The following is a 23,455-nucleotide window of genomic DNA, read 5'->3' as shown; positions in this document are numbered from 1 at the left end:
AAATTACAAAGGAATAATAATAGCTAGTATTTATTATAGGCATTGTTAGTTTCTCACAGCATGCTATATATGGTAAATCTTCTTGTCCCCACAAGAAATGGGAAAGCTAAGGTACAAAAAAGTTTTATATTGCTATTAAATATCAGAACCAGGATTTGAACCCAGTCAACTCCAGAGTCTAGGCTCTTAGCCATTACTTTATATTTCTTGGTATACAACTATTCTACTTGTTAAGAATATAGACTCGAGTAAGGTTCCTAGTTCTCTTGACTATCGGTATATACAAAAACTGTATTTTCTTTATAAGTTTAGATGGATTCAAGTGATACTTTTTCCAAATCAGCTTATGGAGGTCATCTTGTTTCTTCATTTCAATTTATACACAGTTGGCTCTTAAAATAGATTTATTCATTTGGAAGAATGCTGTCAAGAATGAGGCTAATGTACCAAGACTAAAGTTCTCAATAGTATTGTCATTAGAATGATTACTGATATTTATGTATATTCATTCATTTCTTGAGTAAAATTTGGGTACTCATATGCATTGGAGTTATAGGTCAGATAGTAATATAAAGGAAAAAAGGGGATAAGGGGTCAGGAGGTGATGGAAGTGCTTTTTCTATTCAGGTTGTCACATAGCTCTTGTGCTACTATTTAGAGACATCAATGAAATGAAGGAACAAGCTAGGCATAAGGAACAGCAAGTACAAAAAATTCTCAATTGGAAACATGCCTGGCTTCTCTCAAGAACAGTAGGGAGAACTGGCTGGAGAGAAGTGAGCAAGAGGGAGCAGAGTTAGGGGGGTCAGGTCAGAAAAGGATAGCTAGGGGAGGCACCTGGGTGACTCAGCATCTACCTTTGGCTCAGGTCATCATCCTGGGATCGAGTCCCACATCCCGCATTGGTCCTGCTTCCTCTGCCTATGTCTCTGCCTCTCTCTCGGTGTCTCTCATAAATAAATAAATAAAATCTTTAAAAAAAAAAAAAAAAGATAGGTAGGGTCATGGCAGCCATAAGCCATAGTAGGAAATTTGGAATTTATTTTAACTGTTTCAGGACGCCATTGGATGATTGTGAGCGAAGGGTGTGAACTGACTTATATGTTTAAAGGTCACCGTGACTAGTGGAGAGTGGGGAAATATTGTTAATGGATATTTGTAGTAGTCTCTTTAAAGCTGGTGATGACTTAGGTTGATAGAGGTAACGGTACTAAGAAGTTGGATTCAGCATATATTTCAAAGGTAGAAATAGTAGCTTAGGAGAGAAAATGAGTGAGACTTCAGAATTAAGGACCTGACCGTCTGGGTGAATGATGTCATTTTATCAATAAAGGGACTACTAAGGGATGAGGAACAAGTTTAGAAAAATGCCGAAGGGAAGATGGCAAGTAGCATGTAAGATGTCTGAGGTTCAAGGGAAAGGATGTGACTGAGATAAAAATAGGAGTCATTGAGGATATTTAACCTGTGGTACTGGAGATCACCAGAATAGTACTGTTTACATTGTGAGTTGGCCCATTAATGGATCGTGAAATCAATTTAGTGAGTACTAACCAGCATTTATTTTTTTAAAGTTTGATTTAAAGATTTTATTTATTTATTCATGAGAGAGACAAGAGAGAGGCAGAGACATAGGCAGAGGGAGAAGCAGACTCTCCACAGGAAGCCTGATGCCAGACTTGATCCCAGGATTCTGGTATCACGACCCGAGCTGAAGGCAGACGCTCAACCACTGAGCCACCCAGACATCCCAAGATTGATTTATTTATTAGAGAGAGAGAGTGCACTGGAGCCTGTGCACGGGAGGGGCAGAAGAAGAGGGAGAGAAAATCTCAAGCAGACTCCTCACTGAGTGGGGAGCCTGAGGCAGGATTCGATCTCATGACCCATGAGATCTTGACATGAGCTGAAATCAAGAGTCAGACCCTTAACCAACTGAGCCACCCTGGTGCCCCCTAGCCAGCATTTAGAGAGTGGAGAGGGGAGGAGGAAAGGAAGGATGAAAAGCACAGAATAAAAAAAAATATCAGTTTTATCCCATGTAGTAGGATATTTCTTCATGATCCTTTTGTTTCACCTTTATTCATGATCCTTTTTATTTATTTTTTTAATATTTATTTATTTATTTATTTATTTATTTATTTATTTATTTATGATAGTCACAGAGAGAGAGAGAGGCAGAGACACAGGCAGAGGGAGAAGCAGGCCCCATGCACCGGGAGCCCAACGTGGGACTCGATCCCGGGTCTCCAGGATCGCGCCCTGGGCCAAAGGCAGGCGCCAAACCAACCACTGCGCCACCCAGGGATCCCTCATGATCCTTTTTATTAAGTATAATGAGTTGCATTATTAAAATCTTAATTGTGTGGCATGGTGAAAAGGTTTAATGTCAGTAATCAGGAATGAGTGTAGTTGAAAATAGGGCAAAGCACTGAGCTACAGATGCTAAGAGGTCTGTGAAGTATCGGATAAAGGGAATTAGGGAGAAGCTACCAAAAATCTTCATTGTCAAATGATTGTTTTTAGAACAGAGGTTTTTATCAAGGATTACTGAGACCAGCACAATTGCTTAAAATAACATGATTTCTGATGAATTTCACTTTGGTGAAATTGTTGCTGCAATAAGATTGCAGTATGCTTCACTTTCTGAAATTTTAGTTTATAAAATAGTGCTATTTATATAAGAAAAATAGCTATTCGTAAATATTTTCAGATAAGATCCCTTTATAAATTCAATTAATGTTTTTGTATTGATGGACAATTCTCATCTGTGTAATGGAATTACAATGTAAGGATTGTGAGGATTAGAAGTAATGTTTAAAAGTTATATGTGTTATAGCACATGGTTGGTGGACAATAAAATGTATGTGATATTATTAGGATTGTATTCTTCAGTCATTTAACATTTATTAGCACCTGTTAAATTCCAGGCACAGTGATAATTTCTTATTTGATGTAAAACAATATTTTGTTACAGTGGCATACTCTTTGGTCTTTATGTACTAGGTAATATATAACTTAGTTGTTTATCCACTATGTAATATTTAGTTGCCCCAGATCCAGACTTTAACTGAACACAAAACTCAAAAAAATTTTTTCAACTTCTGACCAAGTATGCTTTTCTTTTTTTTCTTTTCTTAAGATTTAAAAGAGTAAGAGAGGGATCCCTGGGTGGCGCAGCGGTTTAGCGCCTGCCTTTGGCCCAGGGCACGATCCTGGAGACCTGGGATCGAATCCCACGTCGGGCTCCCGGTGCATGGAGCCTGCTTCTCCCTCTGCCTGTGTCTCTGCCTCTCTCTGTGTGTGTGTGTGTGACTATCATAAATAAATAAAAATTTAAAAAAAATAAAAAATAAATAAAAAAAATAAAAGTGAGAGAGAGAGCATGTGTGCGTATGAGCATGAGTGGGGAGAGGGCAGAGGGAGATGGAGAGAAACTCAAGCTGACTTCTCACTAAGCTGAGCAGGCATAAAGCTGGATCTCACAACCTTTGACTCATGACCTGAACAAAACCAAGAGTTGGTCACTTAACTAACTGACTGTGGTACCCGGGTGCCCCCAAGTATGCTTATTTTCAATACATTTGTTATATTTTTTCTTTGTCTTTCTTTATATAAACATGTATGAAGTGAAATAGTAAAATATGTTTAGATTTTAAAATCCTATGAAGCTCATTTACCCTTTCATATGTGAAATATTTCAATTTATCAACACCAAGATATATTAATTAGAATGAGAATACAAAAAAAAATGGTGTAGATGCCTAAAATGTTAAACCAGTGACTACTTCAGTTACGTTTTAAATTTTTTTTTAATTTTTATTTATTTATGATAGTCACAGAGAGAGAAAGAGGCAGAGAGAAAAGCAGGCTCCATGCACCGGGAGCCCGACGTGGGACTCGATCCCGGGTCTCCAGGATCGCGCCCTGGGCCAAAGGCAGGCGCCAAACCGCTGCGCCACCCAGGGATCCCTTCAGTTACGTTTTAAAATATCTTTGAAGGGGCACCTGGGTGGCTCAGTTGGTTAAGCATCCAATTTTTGATATCAGCTCATATCTTGATCTCAGGGTCATGAGTTCAAGCCCAGTGTGGAACCTACTTAAAAAAATATATCTTTGAAGATTCACAAGTAATGAAAAAACCAGGTTTAAATTTTTTTTACCTATATATTCCCTGTGCAACATTCCCAAACAAATTGGCATGTCCAGGGAAGAGAAGTATACTCCATTAGCTCTGTTCAGCTCCTAAGTCTGTGGATTTATATGCTGCTTTCCCACTTTATCTCAGGAGTAGTTGCAGTGTGGCATCTATCAAAGCTAAGCAAATGACACTACTTCTGAGCGTGGCAGGAATGTAATAATGGAGTAACAGGAGCTGCGCCCAAACCCTAGAGACCCAGAAGATGATTCTACAGTACCCACCTTTTTAAAGTTCATGACATAAAAATAATGATAGAAGGAATCTCTAGATAGATATGTAGAAGAAAAAGGGGTTTCTTTTGAGTATGATGGTTGCAAACTTAAAGCAAAAACTATGTTTTACTCTCTTGAAAAATTAAACACATAGTACAAGCCAAAAACATCAAATTTGTACAGGTTTGCTAATATTTAATATTTATTTTAGAAATTACATTAGTATTTAATGGGAAGAAATTGCCCAGGGAGAGTAATTTTTTTAACTCCAAGATCATTAAGTAACATTTTTTAATCTCCTAGGGGGGGAAAAAAAAACAAAAAAACACCAACATCTATATTGGAAAAATAAATTATGTTAAGAATCAACAGTACTTTGCATTTTCTCTCCGGCATCTCATTAATTTTTAGATATCTCCATGGGCAGGTTATTGCTATTCTATTTTGTTGACATTTAGCATTTATTAAGTGTTCACAGTGACAAAAGTTTATAGAATATGTAAAAGCCTATTCTCAAGGTTCTTATTCTTATAGGCCTTGGAAAGTGGCAAATATACACGTATTCTAATTTTTAAAATATTTCTTAAATTACAAGCTGTAAAATAGCATGGCATTGTTTTCAGTTTTGTTTGGCTTTTTAAAGAGTTAGGACTAGTCTCATAATTACTATTTCCTAGACTGCTGGGCAAATGAGGAAATCAGTCACATTTTCTTTCAAATCTGCTTCTTGAAGCACTTAGGAATCTTCTGTTATAGTATACCACTATCAGCAGAGGGAGTTAAGAAGATCAGTAAATTATCAGCAATAGATTTACAGGAGCAAACTCCTCAAATAAATTATTAATTACCTAGAAAATGTGGTCTCTTTACCTGTGAGCTTTAATAAGCACCCCTTAATACTTTGTTTTAAAGTATACTGTAAGTACAAATAAATTAAAATTTAAAAAAGACAAGCTAAGGAGAAAATGGTTCCCATGGGTTAAAAAGTTGTTGCATTTTAATCACATGAAATAATTTTCCCCTAGAGATCTTTTAAAGAAGTAACAAACCAAGGTGCAGATCTGTTTTAATAAAAGAAATATAAAACAGTAATGAGTACTTGCATGATCAAGAGGTTCTCTCAGTAATTTACTAACTATATCTTTTTGTTATAATGAATTATTAGCTCTTTAATAACAAAAGAGCTGAGGACCAAGACACTTAAAGATACTCAAGTGTTTTGCTTTTGATTAAAATGAAACAATAACTAAGGAGTTTAGAATAGAAAGGAAATTTAGAATGTTAACAGTTTCCTAAATTTCAGAGTACACTAATATTTCAAATATACTTGAGTTGCAAGTATACTTTTTAAAGGCTTTTGAAATAATTTTTTCCTCTACTGTCTATTACAGGTTTCCATGGTGAATGCTTTTAAAGAGTGCCATCTAGTGTTAATTTTGGAATTGTGATTTATGGGATCAGAACACGGGGAATTTTAGACCTAAGGAAAGTAGAAATCAGTTACCATAATTGACAAAATTTTTAAGAACTCTGACTTGAAAACACCCATCAGTAATTTGACCTCAAGACTGTATGTCTGCATTCTTAAAATAACCGTGTGTATTCATACGTGTAAAATACATATATCAGGCCATGTTTATATATGTTTTATATATATAGTATATATAATATATAATGTTACAATGTTTATGTATAATATGTATAATTTATATAAATATATAAATCACATATATACATATCAAGTGTTTTAGGCATAGTAGTAAATAAAACAAAATTCCTATTCTTATAGAACATTCTATTTGTGGGAAACAAAATATACAGTATGTTACCACAGTGGTAAGTGTGAAAGAAAAGCATAGAATAGTGTTTTCAGAGAGGGTGGGGGTTGTGATTTTCAATTTAAATACAATAGCCACCGATTATCTTAATGAGAAGCTGACATTTAAGTAAATACCTGAAAGAGGTGAGGGGGTGTTCCAGGCACTAGACAGAACTGCAAAATGCCAGAGGTGGGAATGTACCTAGTATTTTAAAGGAATAACAAGTCACTTTGGCTGGAGTAGTGAATGATGAGATCAAGGAGATCTTTAGGCCTTTGTAAGAGCTTTGCCTTTTCTGTGAATAGGATGGGAAGCTGTTTGTCAGAGTAGCGATGTGATCTTACTCCATTTTTAGGAGGGTCCCTTTGGATACTATATGGAGAATAGACCAGAGAGGGAGATAGAATGGAAAGCAGGATTAGAAGATTAATTGCTATAATTCAGAGATAGGTGATGGTGGCTTGGATTATGGTGAAAGCAATGAAGATATTGTGAAATAAACACTTTTGATATATATTGAAGAGCCAAAATAAGTCTATAATGGATTGGTTATGGAGGTGTGAAAGAAAAGAGTAATTAAAAATGACTCCAGATTTTTGGCCTGAGCAGGTAGGAGAATGATTATCCATTAACCGAGATGGGGAGGATACATGAGCAGGTATAGGTAGGAATGAATGTTTCTGGACATGTTAACTTTGAGATATCTCAGTTATCAACATCTAAGTTATGGGGAACTTCAAATATTTTTCTCTTGTGATTCAGCATGCAATAGCTCATCGTATCAAAATCCATTTACTTTAAGAGAATCCATTTCTCACGAGGGAATGAATCCTCCACCTCCTCATGACTATTGTGTTGTAGAGTCATAAAAAACCAGTGGTGTGGGAAGACCAGTGTTGCCAAAGCTTCTCCAGACAACTCCTAGGATCCTTGATTATTTATTTCCCATTCTATTAATCTCTTGTTCTTATCACATTTCTTGATTGGGACTGTTCTATTGCTAAGCACCTGAGGTATGCTTATTTTAAAGGAGCTGGGTGTAAAATCACCCCCTGAGACTAGTTAATTGCATAGGGTAGAAATATTTCCTTTGGAAGCCATGTATTCAGAAACAAATTCTTGCAGAATTTTATCTATCACAAATCTTTGCTGATTTCTAGACAAAGTTTTAAAATACTCATCTTTTATTTCAGCTTCTAAATTACAATACTGTAAGTCCTATAACCACTTCAATTTATGCTGCAGGTGACCCAATAAAAGAAGAAAATGAAAGGCATTAAGAAAAGTCTTAAAGAAGAATACCTATACTTGGACTTTTTTCACCAAATAGAAGGGTGCATCTTTCCTCTTCACACATCTGTAACTTTATTTTTGTTGTCATACTGTGACTGTAAAATCTTTAAAGTTTGTTTAGTCCTCACTGGAGAAAGTAGAGATATTTCACTAGAAAATGTAGTGCCTCAGGAAGTTGAAGTACAGATTATTTCAAGACAAGAGCTTCCACCAATAGTCCAGAATTGCTCTTTACCTGCAGTAGTAGAAAAACCAGACAATTTCTGTAGAGCAGGACTTGCTGTTGTACTGAGACATATAATCCAGAAATCGTATGAAGCTGACTCCTCCAAGAAAGAGATTTTGGAACTTCTGGGTTTTAAGAAGACTTGCTTGAAAGCCTGTGCTGAAGTAAGTATGATGGCTCTCTTGTTACTTAAAGCCATAAAGTGATTACACATTCATTTGAGCATTCATTTTAACTTTTGGTGGGAGAATAAAGTCCTGCTTACTTAAAGAATCTATAGTAAATAATGAAATAAGCCCTTTATGTATGCTAATACTTCAGTACAGCATTGAAAAATAAGAATTCAGCATTTAATTTGTGAGGTTTGGAGACCTTGGTTTTAGAGAATGACTTTTTTTTATCTTTTTTTTTTAAAAAGATTTTATTTATTTATTCATGAGAGATAGAGAGAGGCAGAGACATAGGCAGAGGGAGAAGCAGGCTTCATGCAGGAAGCCTGATATGAGACTCGATCCCGGTACTCTGTTATCATGCCCTGAGCCCAAGGCAGACGCTCAACCGCTGAGCCACCCAGATGTCCCTCTTTTTTATCTTTTGTTTTAACTGAGAACTTTTAAAGGAAATTTTACACATGAACAGGAGCTCAAGTAGCAGTGTCTTGAAAACCATGCTTTTTTTAGGGGTGGGGGTGCATGTACTTTGAAGGCTTTAGGAAGGAAGGTTTTATTCAGTAAGAGGATACAAGAAGATAACATGTATTCCAGGCATAAGAATCTTTAACTGTTTAGTGTTAGCATTTTTGAAACACTGTAATATGTCCCTTGATAGAGCATAAATCTTAACCCAGGGATGGCTTGGCTTCAATTGTCAAAACTAGTCTTATTTCCCAATAGAAAGTTTTCTTCAAGCCATATTGAAAGTAAAGGCTCCTTTCATTTCTTGTATTGTTTTGTTTTGCAGGTTAGTCAGTGGACCAGGCTATGTGAACTCACCATCCCTTTAGCTATTGAAAATTTTCTCAAAGAATCTTCTGACCAGCACCCAACTATCCCTGCAGAAATACTACAGTTAGAGAAAAAGCTTAGTGAGCCTGTAAGAGTGCATAATGATGACAAACTCCGTCGGCAGAAGCTGAAACAACAGAAGGCTGCTGGGGTCGGGCCTTCCCTTGCTAAGGAAAAAACAAAGAACAAGGTGCATAGACAAGAAATGTCTGAAGAATTGGACTCTTCATCCAAGAGCCTGGAACTTAAAGTGGCATTCTCAAAGCTCACAGTACATGAAGAACCAGCTACTACCAACAGAGAGCCTTCTCACATCAGAAAAGCAAAAGCCTCTGACCTTCCACCTCTGGAGCATGTGTTTGCAGAGGGCTTGTACTTCACTTTGGCAGACATCGTGCTCTTGCCTTGTATCCATCATTTTTTGGTAAGGTTTATCAGGAGTGGATACATTACTGTAAGTTTCAATCTATGAAATTGCCTAGGTTTGCATTTCTATTCCATTTCTTACTATCATTATGCTCCTGGGCAAGGAATTAATAACTGTCTCCATTTTCTTATCTGTAAAAATGAATAGTATCTATCTCATAGGATTAGTGTAAGGAATAAATGACAATTCGTGTAAAGCATGAAGTGTTTGGCATATAGTAAGCTCTCAATAAATGTTAGTAATTATTTTAACTTCTAGTTTTGAGTTGCTAAAATTTTGGCAATTGTTATGATTATTAATTTCAAATTGCTCTTTTGATTACCTTCAAATATTGGAAATTCCAGTATTAAAATACTAAAAAAATCATGCCAGCTGTATTTTATAATTAAGTAGTCAAAGTACTAATTACATTATGTTAGGCGTTATTAAATCAGAAATATTATCATCGTGTCTGTACATCTCTGTTTCTTATAAGATCACATTCAGTAGCTGGCTGTGCCATAATCATTGTTGCGGGAGAATATAAATACGAAGTTTTCTTTGTTAATATGAGTGTGTGTGCGCCAGTATGTGTGTGTGTGTTGTTTTTTCTCCTGGTGGAGAAAAAAAGAAAAATGTAAAAATAATATTAGAGTTCAAACATGGGAAACTATAGTTCTCTTCAGCTTTCTAATTGGTTTTCAAGGGCTGCATTTTTCTTGCTTTGAAGCACTTCACCTTTCTCCTAAAAAGGAATCAGATACCAAATTTCATTCTTATATATCACCAACACTTGAGGTATCTCTACTAACAAATGAGAAATGATTTCTAATGAAAATCTGTTTGGAGGCTAATGCTTCACTAATAAGTTAGGTGGTATTAATCAATTGGAATTTTCTTGAAGAACATTTTTTTTTCCAAAATAGTAATAAAATAAGATTAAAAACAAAAATAACTTCAGAATTAAAGGATGTTAAAGAGAGTTTCAGGAATTGTTTAGATGTTGATTAGCATTTTAAATGTCATATGTATTCATAGTATCCATGGATCTGGGTGGGGAGAAGACTTTTTTTTACTTTTTTTTTTTTTTCTAGTCAAATGATTTCTAAATTCTCTTACTCCTGACCTTCCCCTTTATTACCAACTTCAGGCATTAGAGCAGTCATGTGAAATACTTTATGTTTGTGGCTTCTTGGTCTTCTTGGATAACTGCATTTGGTTTTAATTTTGTAAGGATTAAATCCGCATGTCACATCCATTAATGATTCATTTGAGAAATTTATTGAAAGCCTACATATGTAGCAGATGCTGTTGTAGGCACTGGCAATAGACTGATGAACAAAACAGATGAAGTCCCAACCTTCATGGAGTTAATATTCTAGTAGGGGAAGATAGACATGAATAAGTACAACAAATAACTAATACATATTTAAATAATAGTAAGTAGTACAAAGAAAATAAAAACAAAACCAATAGAGTATCTGCTTTCAAACTCAACAAAGCAAATATAAAACTAGATTTACCTATATGCAGTTGATTTTAGATCATTAACCAAACATCCATTTTCAGCTAGTTTGCATTTGATTTTAGCTTAATTTAAATACAATTTACCTAAATTAGAATCCATGGAAGCTGAAGTATTTTTAATTGAGAAGGAATTTTTTCCCCTCTTCAATCAGGTAGGATATCTACTAACTGCTGTTAAGTAAATTTACCTAATACTACTGAAGAACTTTGTTTTTAGCTTGAAATAGGGGAAAACTTATACACTCAGCCTTTATTATTACATGTATTCTAGGATTAAATTTTTCTCTTTTGACACTTATATGTAAACTAATTCTCATATTTTCCTTTATATTTTTCTTGGATCTGCACAATTTCTTTCAGAATTAATCTTTTTTTGCCAAAGAAAGATATTATTAATATTATTTTTGTTATGTTTATTTTGCTCCTTTAAGTCATCTTGGGTTATGAAGCAGTTGTTTGAGTTCAGGTAGTGGCTATGATGCATAGCCTTTATAGTGATGGAGTGGCCGTCCAAATGGTCAGACTCATAATCAAGTTGGTGATCAGGAATGAACGTCAAGTTACTAGATTTGAATCAGAAACATAGAGCTGAACCTAGAGCAAGGATATTTGGCCACAGAAATAAGGCCAACAATATAAGAGAGCAGTCAATTTTGCTAAGTCAAGATTTGGAATACCAGAGGTCAAAATTAGAAGAGCTAGGGAAAATACACAGTTCTGCTAAACAGAAGAAAGCCAAACATGCAAAACAGTAGTAGAGTGGCCAAGGTGCTGTGTCTAAACCTGCTCCATGTTTTTCTTCCTTTTCAGTGAATATTAGTTTGCAAAGGTAACCCAATAACCCAGTACTTCATTATGGAAGGCACCTGACAAAACCCTCTCCTCTAGAAAATTTTAGGAATAGATTTTAAAAAGAATAAATTAAATGCACACCTCTTGTAATTTCCCTTCTCTAAGTCATTTGCTAGCATCTTCTAGTAGTTAGTAGAGCAAGCATAGGGAGACAGCAATGAATAGCTACACTCAGGCAAAATCCTGCTGTTAGCTGATGCCAGAAAATTGTATAGTTATTTTTAAGTTGCTACTAGTAAACACGTATACTTTGATAGGACTATGTAAAAGATTATTCTACTCCCATAAGAAAAAATTTGCTATTTTATAAAATATTTTTGTAATTTGAACACTTTAGGATTTAACTTTTTACATGTTAGCTTCAAATGCTTTGAATTGAGTTTTTAAAAAGTATGACACATTTATTGCTAAAGTAAAATTATTGTGGAAATTGATTTTTAAGCAAGAGTACTTATGTTAAATGTCTCTTTCACTGTCCCTGTAGACGTAGCATTAGGAATAAAATAAGAATCTTTTAGCTGGCATTTTGCAAAAACCATAGATGACACTTATTTAGTGGTTAATTTGTATATTCCATATCCTCTCCTATGCATTAGGTCCTTCAGGGTTTTCAGTTTTAACCCACCAGTTCTAGTCTATAAGTAAAAGCAGAATTTAGATTATATTTCCAGTTAGTTTACTGCTTACACTGCTCACCTAAACATTTGTTAGTTATGACATATTTTCAAAAGACTAAACATGACTAAGGAAGTGATATAAAGTAAATACAAAATATTTGCTTCTCCCTCTGCCTGTGTCTGTCTCTACCTCTGTGTGTGTGTGTGTGTGTGTGTGTGTGTGTCTCATGAATAAATGAATAAAATCTTTAAAAAAGGTGGGGAGGGGCGGCTGCTCGGGTGGCTCAGCAGTTTAGTGCTGCCTTCAGCCCAGGGTATGATCCTGGTGACCTGGGATCGAGTCCCACATCAGGCTCCCTGTATGGAGCCCGCTTCTCCCTCTGCCTGTGTCTGTGTCTCTACCCTCTACCTCTCTCTCTCTCTCTCTGCCTCTCATGAATAAATAAATAAAATCTTTAAAAAAAAATACAAAATATTTCATATAATAAATGGTTGGAAAGTGATGCAGAGGAGGAGATATTTTGGATAAATGTAACATCTTACTTCACTCCAGGCAAGTTTTGCTGCCCCTTGTTACAGATGACTACAAAACCATTAGGGTTTCATTTTATGCTCTTGGTAGCAACAGTTTTTTATCATTGTTTAAGAATAAATGATCTAATTTTCCTTTGTTTAACTGTGATATTTATAATGGTTTTGATCTTATCAGGCAGGTAACTTAAAAAAATCATTTTTTAGGAACAAATATAATTTTCATCTCACACATTCTTCATTAGCCACTTCTTTAAATATATCTTCTTAAGTATAATGAATGTGGTTCAGTACCTCCTGAGCTGTCTGGATATTAGCAGAGCAGCCTGGCATGTTGATGAAATGGGATGACCCGTCATGCAGAGTAAATCTCCTCAATTTCTCTTAAATATGAATTATTGTTACTTAATCAGAACTTATTTTCCAACGGAAGGAAAGATGCTTTAGCATCAAAAAAATAAGAACAAGTCACAAGGAGAGGAAAGGAAAGGTGAAGAAATTAGAGCGTTTCTTAATTAATTTATCATGAACTAAACTCAGTTCACTTAGCACATAAGCTATTTCCAGGCAATTAAATTGAATTTTGGTGAGGGGTACCTGGGTGCCTCAGTCCATTTTAAGCATCTGACTTGATTTCAGCTCAGGTCATGATCTCAGGGGTCATGAGATCAAGCCCTGCCTCGGGCTCATACTAGAGCCTGCTTAAGATTTTCTTTCTCTCTTCTTTTGACCCTCTCCCTATTCACTCTATTAAAAAATAAATAAATAAATAAATAAACAAACAAACAAACAAACTGGCTCCCAAAGTGCCATTTAGACAGCATATTTTAAAGTCTCTAACTCACAGTAAACAATGCGTTTTGCAGGTGATTGAGCATTCTTAATACAAATATGTATCTTGTATACATTAAATATACTTATAAGGATTATAAAGCAACCCACTTTACTACATGCTGTGGACTCTGCTATTTTCTGTTTTATGCCATTTTTGAAACTATGTTGATTTCACAACTTTCTTATGGGCTATAAACTGCTGTTTGAAAAGTGCTAATTTAGGAGATTATTCTTTGAAGCTAATAAATAGTTCCTTGATCATTTGTTCACTCAACAGACTATTGTTTGCAAGGTAGAATATTATTTGCAAGTGCTTGCCATATACAAAGAGAGTCCAACATAAACCTTGTTCTTATAAACAATTGCTTATGTTTATTTAAAGTCCAGTTAAAATAGACTAAAACATAGATGCATGTGAATTTTTCATTAATTTTCTGTCCTTTCTGGCTTCTGCTTTGGGACTCATTATTGCTAGATATATTTGTCAAGATTTTCTTGATTTGACCTTTTTATTCATCTGTTTGTTCATCATCACCAGTCATAATCTGTTTGTGACATTATTACTGTTTCTATGGAAACAACATTCAGTGCCTCAAAAAGAAGTAAGAGCATTCTAAATTTTTAAAGAAATTGAAGTTTGATGATGGTGGTAGGAAGAAAGCATCTGGCCAAGAAAAAAAACAAAAAGATAATTTAAATCAGTAGTAATGGTTTCACTTTTTTTTTTGGTTTCACATTTTCTCATTTGAATAAAAGCCTTACTTTAAGTGCTGCTTTATAAAAAATGCCCTCTAACTAATGCTAGTTTTTTTTCCACTTCTAAATATCTATAATTGTATCTTATCTTTTTACAATTTTACTTCAGTGAAATTTCCTCCTTACTCCATCAAGTCTTTTTTAAAAAATATGGTTCTGAGAGTGTTTCTTACACTACTTTTATATAATACTGCTTTAATTCTGTGTTACGGTTCATACATTCAGGGAAGGCTTCACTAAAAAAAAAAAAAAAAAAAAAAAAAGAAAGAAAAGAACTTTAGATCACTATTAAAATAAGAGTACACCCTCTCCATTTCTCTCATTCCCATACTTACCCAGTGAGTGCATAACTTCCATTGAGATTTCTCAAAATAAACCAGTGAGTATAGACTCTATATAGATACCAAATTATGGTCATTTAAAATTATCACATAAGATACTTTGAGGAAGTCAACACTTCAACTTATTTTAATTTTCTCCATTAACCACTTAAACTAGTGTTCATACATAAATATATATTAAGTATTTTAGGTTTTTGTCTGAGCAGTGTCCACTTATTCTCTATATTCAATGTGTTGAGACTTATGAAACATAATGAGGATCAGGGACAGTGGAATGTGTTCTTGCCCAGGAATTATAGATGAAGGGGTTTCTAGATTTGAAGGAAATTGACTAAGAAAGAGTTTTTAGAGAGGCATAAAAATATACAACAAAGATGATAGAAACTAGAATTTAATATATAATAAATATATAAATAAATAATAAATGTAATAAAAACAAAACTGATATAAAATTTTCCAAAATGATTTTCAACTGCTATTTCAAATGTCATGTTCTACTGATTATCTTAGAATAATCTATTTATATTTTTTATCCTTTTTCTGCTAATATTGGTCTTTTCCATTAATTTTTTTTTTTTGGCTTATAAGATAGTATGTGAATACATTCTTAGTTTGTGTGTATATAATATTATTATTATCCAAGTAATTCACAAATACCTTTTGGGCCTCTTATTATTTCTAAGACATTAGTCCTTTGTTAGTCTTATTTAAATAATATGTTTTGATTTTTAAAATATCTTTTAAAAATAGACTTTATTTTTTAGAGTAATTCTAGGTTTAGAGTGAAATTGAACAGAAAGTGCAGAAAGTTCCTATATATCCTCTATCCCCCCATCCCCACAGCCTCCTTTACTATCAACATCCTGCACCGAAGTGGTACATTTATCACAATTGATGAACCTACATTAACACATTACTATAACCCAAACCATACTTTGTATTAGTGTTATATGGGTTTCGAAAATGCATGATATGCATCCATCATTATTGTATCATACAGAATAGTTTAACTCCCCTAAAAATCTGATAAATGTAACTTCATGGATGAACCTCAAAAACTTAATGCTAAGTGAAAAAGACATTTTATGATTTCACATAGATGAAATACTGGAAAAGGCAAATTATAGACATGAAAGCAGATCAGTGGTTGCTTATAACCAACTGGGGAAGCAGAGATTGACTGCAGGTGGTCACAACCGAATTTTTTGGTGTGATAGTGTTCTAATACTGGATTGTGGTGGTAGTTGCACAACTATATACATTTGCTAAAATTCATTGTTTGAACTATACACTTAAAATGTGTGAATTTTATGGTATGTAAAGGTACCTCAGTATAGCTATATAAACAAAAAATATATAATAACATGTTTTGTTCTTTGCCCACCTAGGTAATTATCTGCAAGAAACTTTCTGAAAAGCTGATAGAATTTCCACTGCTGGCTGCTTGGTACCAGAGGATTCAGGAAGTGCCACGAGTAAAAGCAGCAGCTTCTCGGTGTGGGATCCAATTTCTCCATTTACCAGAGTTGCTGAACACCTCAAATGAACAATATTCAAACTTAAGTGAGATCCCAGGTGTAGAGGAGCAAAATGATGCTTCATTTATAGGAGGACCAAGACCCACTATGACCAAGTTAATGGTACTTAAAATGTTTTTATTAAAATTTTCTTTGAAAAATTCCATGTGATAATGTTCCTGAGCATTCTGCCTCAGCTTGTAATCATTTATTGACATTACTTTTGCTTTAAATTTTATTTATAACTATTTTACATCACCCTTACCCAATTAATATTTCTATGTCTTTTGCATATAAATGAGGTACAGTAAACTGAAGATTTTTAATACTGTGTGTCTTTGGAGTCAAGTAAGTCAAAAAAGGTATTTTTCTCAAAACTTTTTTTTTTTTTAATATTCAAGACCTTGACCAAGGTCATATCATGTCTGTCAAATGTATTGTTTTAATCTGATGTTTCCCTATTGCAAGGTTTTGGTCTCAGCTTTTAAATTTTGAGATGATTTGAAGTTAAAGAATATGAAAATGAAGATCTCAATTTACTTTTGAAAGTTAGGTCTAAATTTAAGATTTTTTAGTTCTTTGAATTTTGCTTTAATGCCTTTTTATATAACACATATGATGTTTCCTCTTTCCTGCAGTTTCTTTTCTTTTTTTTTTTTCTTTTTTTTTTTTTTTTAGTTTCATTTATTTACTCATGAGAGTCACACAGAGAGAGAGGCAGAGACATAGGTAGAGGGAGAAGCAGGTTTCCTGCTGAAAGCCTGATGCAGGACTCGATCCCAGAACCCTGGGATCACAACCTGAGTCAAAGGCAGATGCTCAACCACTGAGCCACCCAGATGCCCCTACAAAGTTTGTTTCTAATAATACTAATTATAGAAATTTTCCAAATAGGTTTTGTTTTCTCTATCATTCTAAACAGTTTACAAAAATGTTTTGCTTTTAACTTCAACTATTTGAAGATTTATTTGAATAGAGGGAAAATCAGGAAGTCATTTGAGCTATTCATCTCAGTCATACTGGAAAAATACATTATATTTTCCCACTTGGATTAGGAAGAATTTGTGTTCTATGGTTAACAAAATGTTTGCTGAATTAGAAAAGCACAAGATTTTAGTAGAGACATTAGCCCCTTATCTCATCAGTTAAGCTTTGTTAGCCCAATGATAAAACAATGAAATAGGATTATATAGTGAATTTTGGAAGAAAGTATCAAAGCATGTCCAAAAGCTTGATGTGTCTGATCAGATGACCATACTGTATAGAGATCTCATTTTCACCTCCTGAGTTTTTAAAAATAATCATCAGTAGAGTAAGTTGCTTTGTTTTTAAATACTAATTTTTTAAATTTCAACAAACTAAAAAGCTAGTTTTAATTCACACTTACACAGTCTTGGAAGAAAATTGGTGATTCAGATTTTTCTACCTATGCTGTTCTAATAATAAAATGACATTAGGAAAAACATTTGTATTTTGTATATCTTAAAAAATATATTTATAGGGCAGCCTGGGTCGCTCAGCGGTTTAGCGCCACCTTCAGCCCAGCATATGATCCTGGAGACCTGGGATGGAGTCCCACGTCAGGCTTCCTGCATGGAGCCTGCTTCTCCCTCTGCCTGTGTCTCTGCCTCTCTCTCTCTCTCTCTCTCTCTCTCTCTCTCTCTCTCTCTCTCTCTGTGTGTCTCTCATGAATAAATAAATAAAATCTTTAAAAATATATATTTATAAACAATGGGAAATAACAAATTTAAATTCAGGAAAAGTTAACAAATAATTATAAAAAGAAGCCATCTTGTAATAACAAGATAAAAAGGAATCCTGAAATTTTAATTTACAGGGGGGTGTGTTAGTTTAGATCTCCTAAGCAGACTCCAAGATGGGATTAGATACGCAAGAGTAGGCATCTACTGAGAGAAATCTGTGAGGTAAAGTGGGGAGTGAGACAGAGGAGGCTTGGGAGAGCTTTCACTCTGTGATGCAGTTTTGACCCCTGTGCATGAGACAGGAAAGGAAGAAACATTGGATTAGAAAAGTTTTAGACTTTAGTGCAGATCTAAGAAAGTTTTGGCAAGCCAGTTTGGGAGTCCTTGAGCCCAGATCATCCGTCAGATAGTTCCATGTTTCTCAGAAATAGGCCTGACATGGTATTTCAGCCACTTTAAGTTATTGGCTTGGGAGCAGCCCGTGGAGAGAGTACTAGGGATCAGGTGATTTGGATTCTAGTCCCAGCTTAGTAGCTAAGCTAACTTGGTATGTTGTTTAACCAACGGGTCTTAATTTTTCCATTTACAAATTAGGAGAGTGTAAATAGATATTCTGTAGGATCCTTTTCTGATTTCACGTCTTATGGTTATATAAAAGATGACTGGGACAGTACATCAACAGTTAAAAAAAATAAAGAAGGTTCAAATCTGAAAATAAGTTAAAATTTCTATTTTCATTTAATTCCAACTTGAAAGTATATATTAGATACAACCAAAGTGCCTTTTAGCAAGACATTGTTTTTGCTACTTACTAGTGAATTATTGAATTATATTTTGAAAAATAGTAAATATTATATCAGAATAGTAAATCATAAATTATGCCAATGTATGATTTTATTTATACAGCAATTATTAGTTTTTGTGTAATCACAGTATTTTGTGCCAATTACATAAGAATAAATGAAATTGGTGCCACGTGGAAGTATAAAATAGTAAAATATTTCTTAGGAACACTCACATCTCGCTTATTTCCCCCTTTGGTTTTCTTTGGCATACTCTTGCCTCTAAAATTGCCCTTATTCTCCAAAGGTTTTAAATTTATTTATTCAGTCAGTCCAAAAAATGTGTATGTTTAGTCATTGTTTTGAATGTGAGATATATGAAGAACAGATTGGACGACTTCCATGGATAGGCCTTCTATTCTGGTGGTGGAGGTTAATAAAGAAAAAACACAGATGTGTTAACATATTAGGTAATGATAAATGCTACAAAAAGTAATGTGGGTGAAAGGGGTGGAGGTTATGTGAGTTGAAGTCCTTTTTGAATAGTGGTCAGAAAGGCCACTCTAATTTCATAATTTTCAGTAATTTTCATAATTTGAAGTAATTTCATGAACTGAAATTAGTGATAGATTCTCAGAGATTTTGCTTTTGAATACAATATTTCTAAAGATAAAAAAACTATGAACTATGGATACCTATCCTGTGGGCTATATACCCAGAATGTGATTGCAGGGGGTCTAGGAATCCATATGTATGTCACACAACTATCTGCAGATCAAATAAAAAAGGTACAACTTTTGACATGGGGAAGGAGCCTGAGAATTTTTTTTTATATTCTGAAAAGTGGTCCTCAGTTTTGAAAATGTTGGGAACCATTTGGTTACGACAGAGGAATCCTTTTTTTTAGAGGCATTATAAGCACTTATAAAAGATTGGTATGGATGATGTTTTAGGGTGTTATGCTGAAGTTGGGCTTTTTGTCCTATAAATATAACTCCTAGGCTGTGCTATTTTCATATATGTAATGACAGATATTGATGGAGATGCAGAATCAGTTTTTTATTATCCTTGAATGTTTTTGATAAAATTTTTAACTTCAGGTGACTTTTCTTTTTGACACCAAATTTATATCTAAGTATGAGTATATTTATTTCTATGTAGTTTTAGGTGATAATTTTAAAATATCATTTTTTTTATTATCTCAGTATTAAAAAAAATAGGAAAGTGTGCTATCAAAAAGACATATATTTCGGGATGCCTGGGTGGCTCAGGCTCAGGGCATGATCCCAGAATTACAGGATTGGTTCCCACATAGGGCTCCCTGCATGGAGCCTGCTTCTCCCTCTGCTTATGTCTCTGCCTCTCTTTCTCTGTGTCTCTCATGAATAAATAAATAAAATCTTTAAAAAAAAAACATATATTTCTTACGTAACTAAATGTTTTGAGGATCATGTAATGATTGTTAATATATATGTTCCTTCTTGCCACTAAAGAAAAGAGAAATTTGACCTTCTAAAACACAACAGGGGGGATCCCTGGGTGGCTCAGCAGTTTAGTGCCTGCCTTCAGCCCAGGGCGTGATCCTGGAGTCTGGGGATCGAGTCCCACATCAGGCTCCTTGCATGGAGCCTGCTTCTCCCTCTGCCTATGTCTCTGTGTCTCTCATGTATAAATGAATAAAATTTATTTATTAAAAAAAAACACAACAGGATTTTATTAATTCATTAATTTGTAAAGAGTCTATTTCCTATTTCCAGGAAAAAGGCATTGAAGTGATGTTTTCTCCCCACCCTTGCCCTACTTGGACCCTTGATTGGGATAATCTTCCTACAGCAGTGAGCCCAAAGGAAGGTGAGGTTTTGGGTTTTTTTCTCCTCTAAATTTTGATCATAATCTAGATGCCTTCTTTAGATCCATCCTCCAATTCTCTAATTCTTTCTTTGGCTTTATCTAATATTCTGATTGTACTATCCATTGAGTTTTCTCCCCTCCCCCCATTATTTCCTTTTTTAAAGTTTTTATTTTAATTCCAGCTTGTTAACATACAGTATTATATGAGTGTCAGGTGTACAATATAGTAATTTAACACTTCCATTCATCACCCTGTGCTCATCACTACAAGTGTACTCCTTAATCCCAATCACCTGTGTAACCCATCCCCAACCTATTTCCCCTCTATAACCATCAGTTCTCTATAATTAAGAGTCTGTTTCTTGATTTGTCTCTCTTTCTCTCACTTTTATTTTTTCCCCTTTGCATGTTTGTTTTGTTTCTTAAATTCCCTGTGTGAGTCAAGTTTTCCTTTTATTTTTATTATAAAAATTTCACATGCACACATTGTTCAGATTCAACATTTCTCACATTTTCCTACATTTGTTTTATCTATTCCATTTTCTTTCTTTCCTAAAGTATTTTGAAGGAAATTCTAGATAACATGTCATACTATAAGTACATACATGTAAAAAATATGGCCATCTTAATTGCCATGCCATTATCACACCTAATAAAAATTAAAAATTCCTTGATCTTTTAACAACCAGTACATAATCATTTTCCCCTAATTTTTAAAAATATTGTTTGAAAAGAATATTTCATAGTTTTTAGTTAAATAATTATATTTTTCATTGCTAGAAATTATATTTGGATTATTTTTATAATAACCCTTTCCTTGCTCATGTTTCAATTTCCTTTTTTCATAATTGTTTTAGGCATTGTTATTTTATATTCTGTATCTGTTATTTCTGATAGCTATGTCCATAGAGATCTAATTCTGCAGTTTCTTTTTCTGTTGATTTCATTCCTGGTATTTTATATCTCTATCAGTTTTGTAATTATATATTTTGTATTCATTTTGGGACTACTTAAAACTGTGGGACTTTTGTGGGGCCTGGGTTAAGAGTACATTTCCATAAAAAGGATTTATATTTGCTTATGCCAGCATCTCAAGGTACTGGAACTTAAGACCAGTTAAAATTATGTTTTAAGCTTAAGATTACTTTAACCTTTTCATTTGGAACTGAGGTTTAAATAGAAGTTATCTTTTATCATCTTTCTTTGCTGTTGAGTAGGACTTTTTTTTTAATGTATCTTTTCATGGGGAATATAGCTTTTCAAGGTTTCTACTTTCATGTGAAACTAGTTCCAGCTTTACATACTGCTAGGGATCCAGGACTAGCCTCCTTTCTTTATCTTGCTATTAAAGTTTAGATCCCTATTAGCAAATACCCTTCTGACAACTGTGGTGTCAGTTCAAGATTATTACCCTACTTTTTAGTTCTTTCCCCTTTGTTAAGGCCCTGTGGGTTTCCCTTACTCTCAAAAATCCATTTAGATAGTCAAAGGATGATTGTTGAGTTTTATATATCATTTTAGGTGTTCTTAGGTAGAGAACATTTTCATTACTCAATGTTCTACTTCTTTAATTGTTCACTTATTCTTTAGTTTTATACCAGGCCAACTATAACTTTTGATTTCCAAATGCTCTTTGAAATTGTTTACCTACTTTTTTCATATTCTTCTCCTCTGTGATGCTTCCTAAGTATTGTCTATATCTCACTAATCAATTCTGTTCAGTCAAGGAACTAATTTAGAATTTTTCCAGAATAGAATAAGATTTTGTTGAGCAGTTAAGAACTCTGCCTCAAAGATGTTTTATAAAAACTAAATTAAAAAAAAAAAACCTAAATTCATTTTTCAGTCTTTGTTAAATATATGAAACATAGTCACTATTGAATTTCTTAATGTTTTAATTTTAAATATTTTCTGACATTTTGATAATTTTGTATGTTTGTTTTTATTGTCCTTGCAATTGGATTGTTCTGTGTACTCTGGTTATAGTAGATTTTGGACAGGTTAAAACTGTAGTGAATGAAAATCAGATTTTCATTAATATTTATATGTACCAAGAAATGAATACAGAGATTTGTTTTTGTTTTTTGTTTTTTAAACATTTTATTTATTTATTCATGAGAGACACCGGGAGAGAGAGAGGCAGAGACACAGGCAGAGGGAGAAGCAGAGAGAGAGAGGCAGAGACACAGGCAGAGGGAGAAGCAGGCTCCATGCAGGGAGCCTGACATGGGACTCGATTCCAGGACTCCAGGATCACACCCTGGGCCAAAGGCAGGTGCTAAACTGCTGAGCCACCCGGGCTGCCTGAATACAGAGATTTGTAAGTGCCACATGTTTTGCTTTACTCATAATTAATTTCCTATGAAGCCAAAATAATATTTTCAGTTATTAATTAATTGAGCAATCAATTACATCTGCTACCAATTCAGAGCTCTAACATTAAGCATTCATGTCTGGTCGTCTTACTGGTTAGAACTGCATATCTAACAGTCTTTATGGAATATATTACTCATTATATCCCTTTAATTGGATCACCTAGTTTTCATAAATATTATGACAAAGAAGGAGCTATAACAGCAGAGCTACATGATTTATTTACGTTTCATTCTCTGTTCTTAGAAGGTTTATATAGTCTGTGTTAAACTAAGGCGGAATTGTTGCATTTTAGATGGTCTGTTTTCAGTTCTGGCAATTTCAATATTGCACAGTAATAGGATCATTGTGAAATGAAATTATTATACATACAGGTATGGAGCTCACTATGAAAGTGTTCTCATAATTCGTGTTCTGATATTTTTAGAAGAGATTAAATTGTAATAAGATTTTATTGGTACTAAGTTCATTTGGATGTCACAAAGGCCGACTCCTTATGTGGAATCTGTTGAGTTACATCAAGATTATGGTACATGTAATAAGAATCATTCTCTTTACTAACAAAGGCTATATTGATCCTCATGATGCAGGCTTATTTCTTAAGCTTGT

The 23,455-nt window shown here is 34.1% G+C and overlaps 1 protein-coding gene across 1 annotated transcript in view; it reads left to right on the top strand.

Annotated features, from left to right (window-relative positions):
- GSTCD (glutathione S-transferase C-terminal domain containing) overlaps positions 1-23,455 on the top strand; it is a 125,749-nt gene that overhangs the window by 2,665 nt on the left and 99,629 nt on the right. Inside the window, exons 2-5 of the mRNA XM_055342358.1 lie at positions 7,479-7,916; positions 8,713-9,180; positions 16,009-16,260; positions 20,380-20,473. Of these exons, the coding sequence (XP_055198333.1) occupies positions 7,500-7,916; positions 8,713-9,180; positions 16,009-16,260; positions 20,380-20,473 (1,231 nt within the window). The 5' untranslated portion in view covers positions 7,479-7,499. The remainder of the gene's footprint in view (positions 1-7,478; positions 7,917-8,712; positions 9,181-16,008; positions 16,261-20,379; positions 20,474-23,455) is intronic.

The sequence above is a fragment of the Nyctereutes procyonoides genome, unplaced genomic scaffold, assembly GCF_905146905.1.
Source record: "Nyctereutes procyonoides isolate TBG_1078 unplaced genomic scaffold, NYPRO_anot_genome, whole genome shotgun sequence".
Taxonomy (NCBI): domain Eukaryota; kingdom Metazoa; phylum Chordata; class Mammalia; order Carnivora; family Canidae; genus Nyctereutes; species Nyctereutes procyonoides.
The sequence above is the reverse complement of the archived record's forward strand: the minus strand, read 5'-3'. Positions and strand labels throughout refer to the sequence as shown.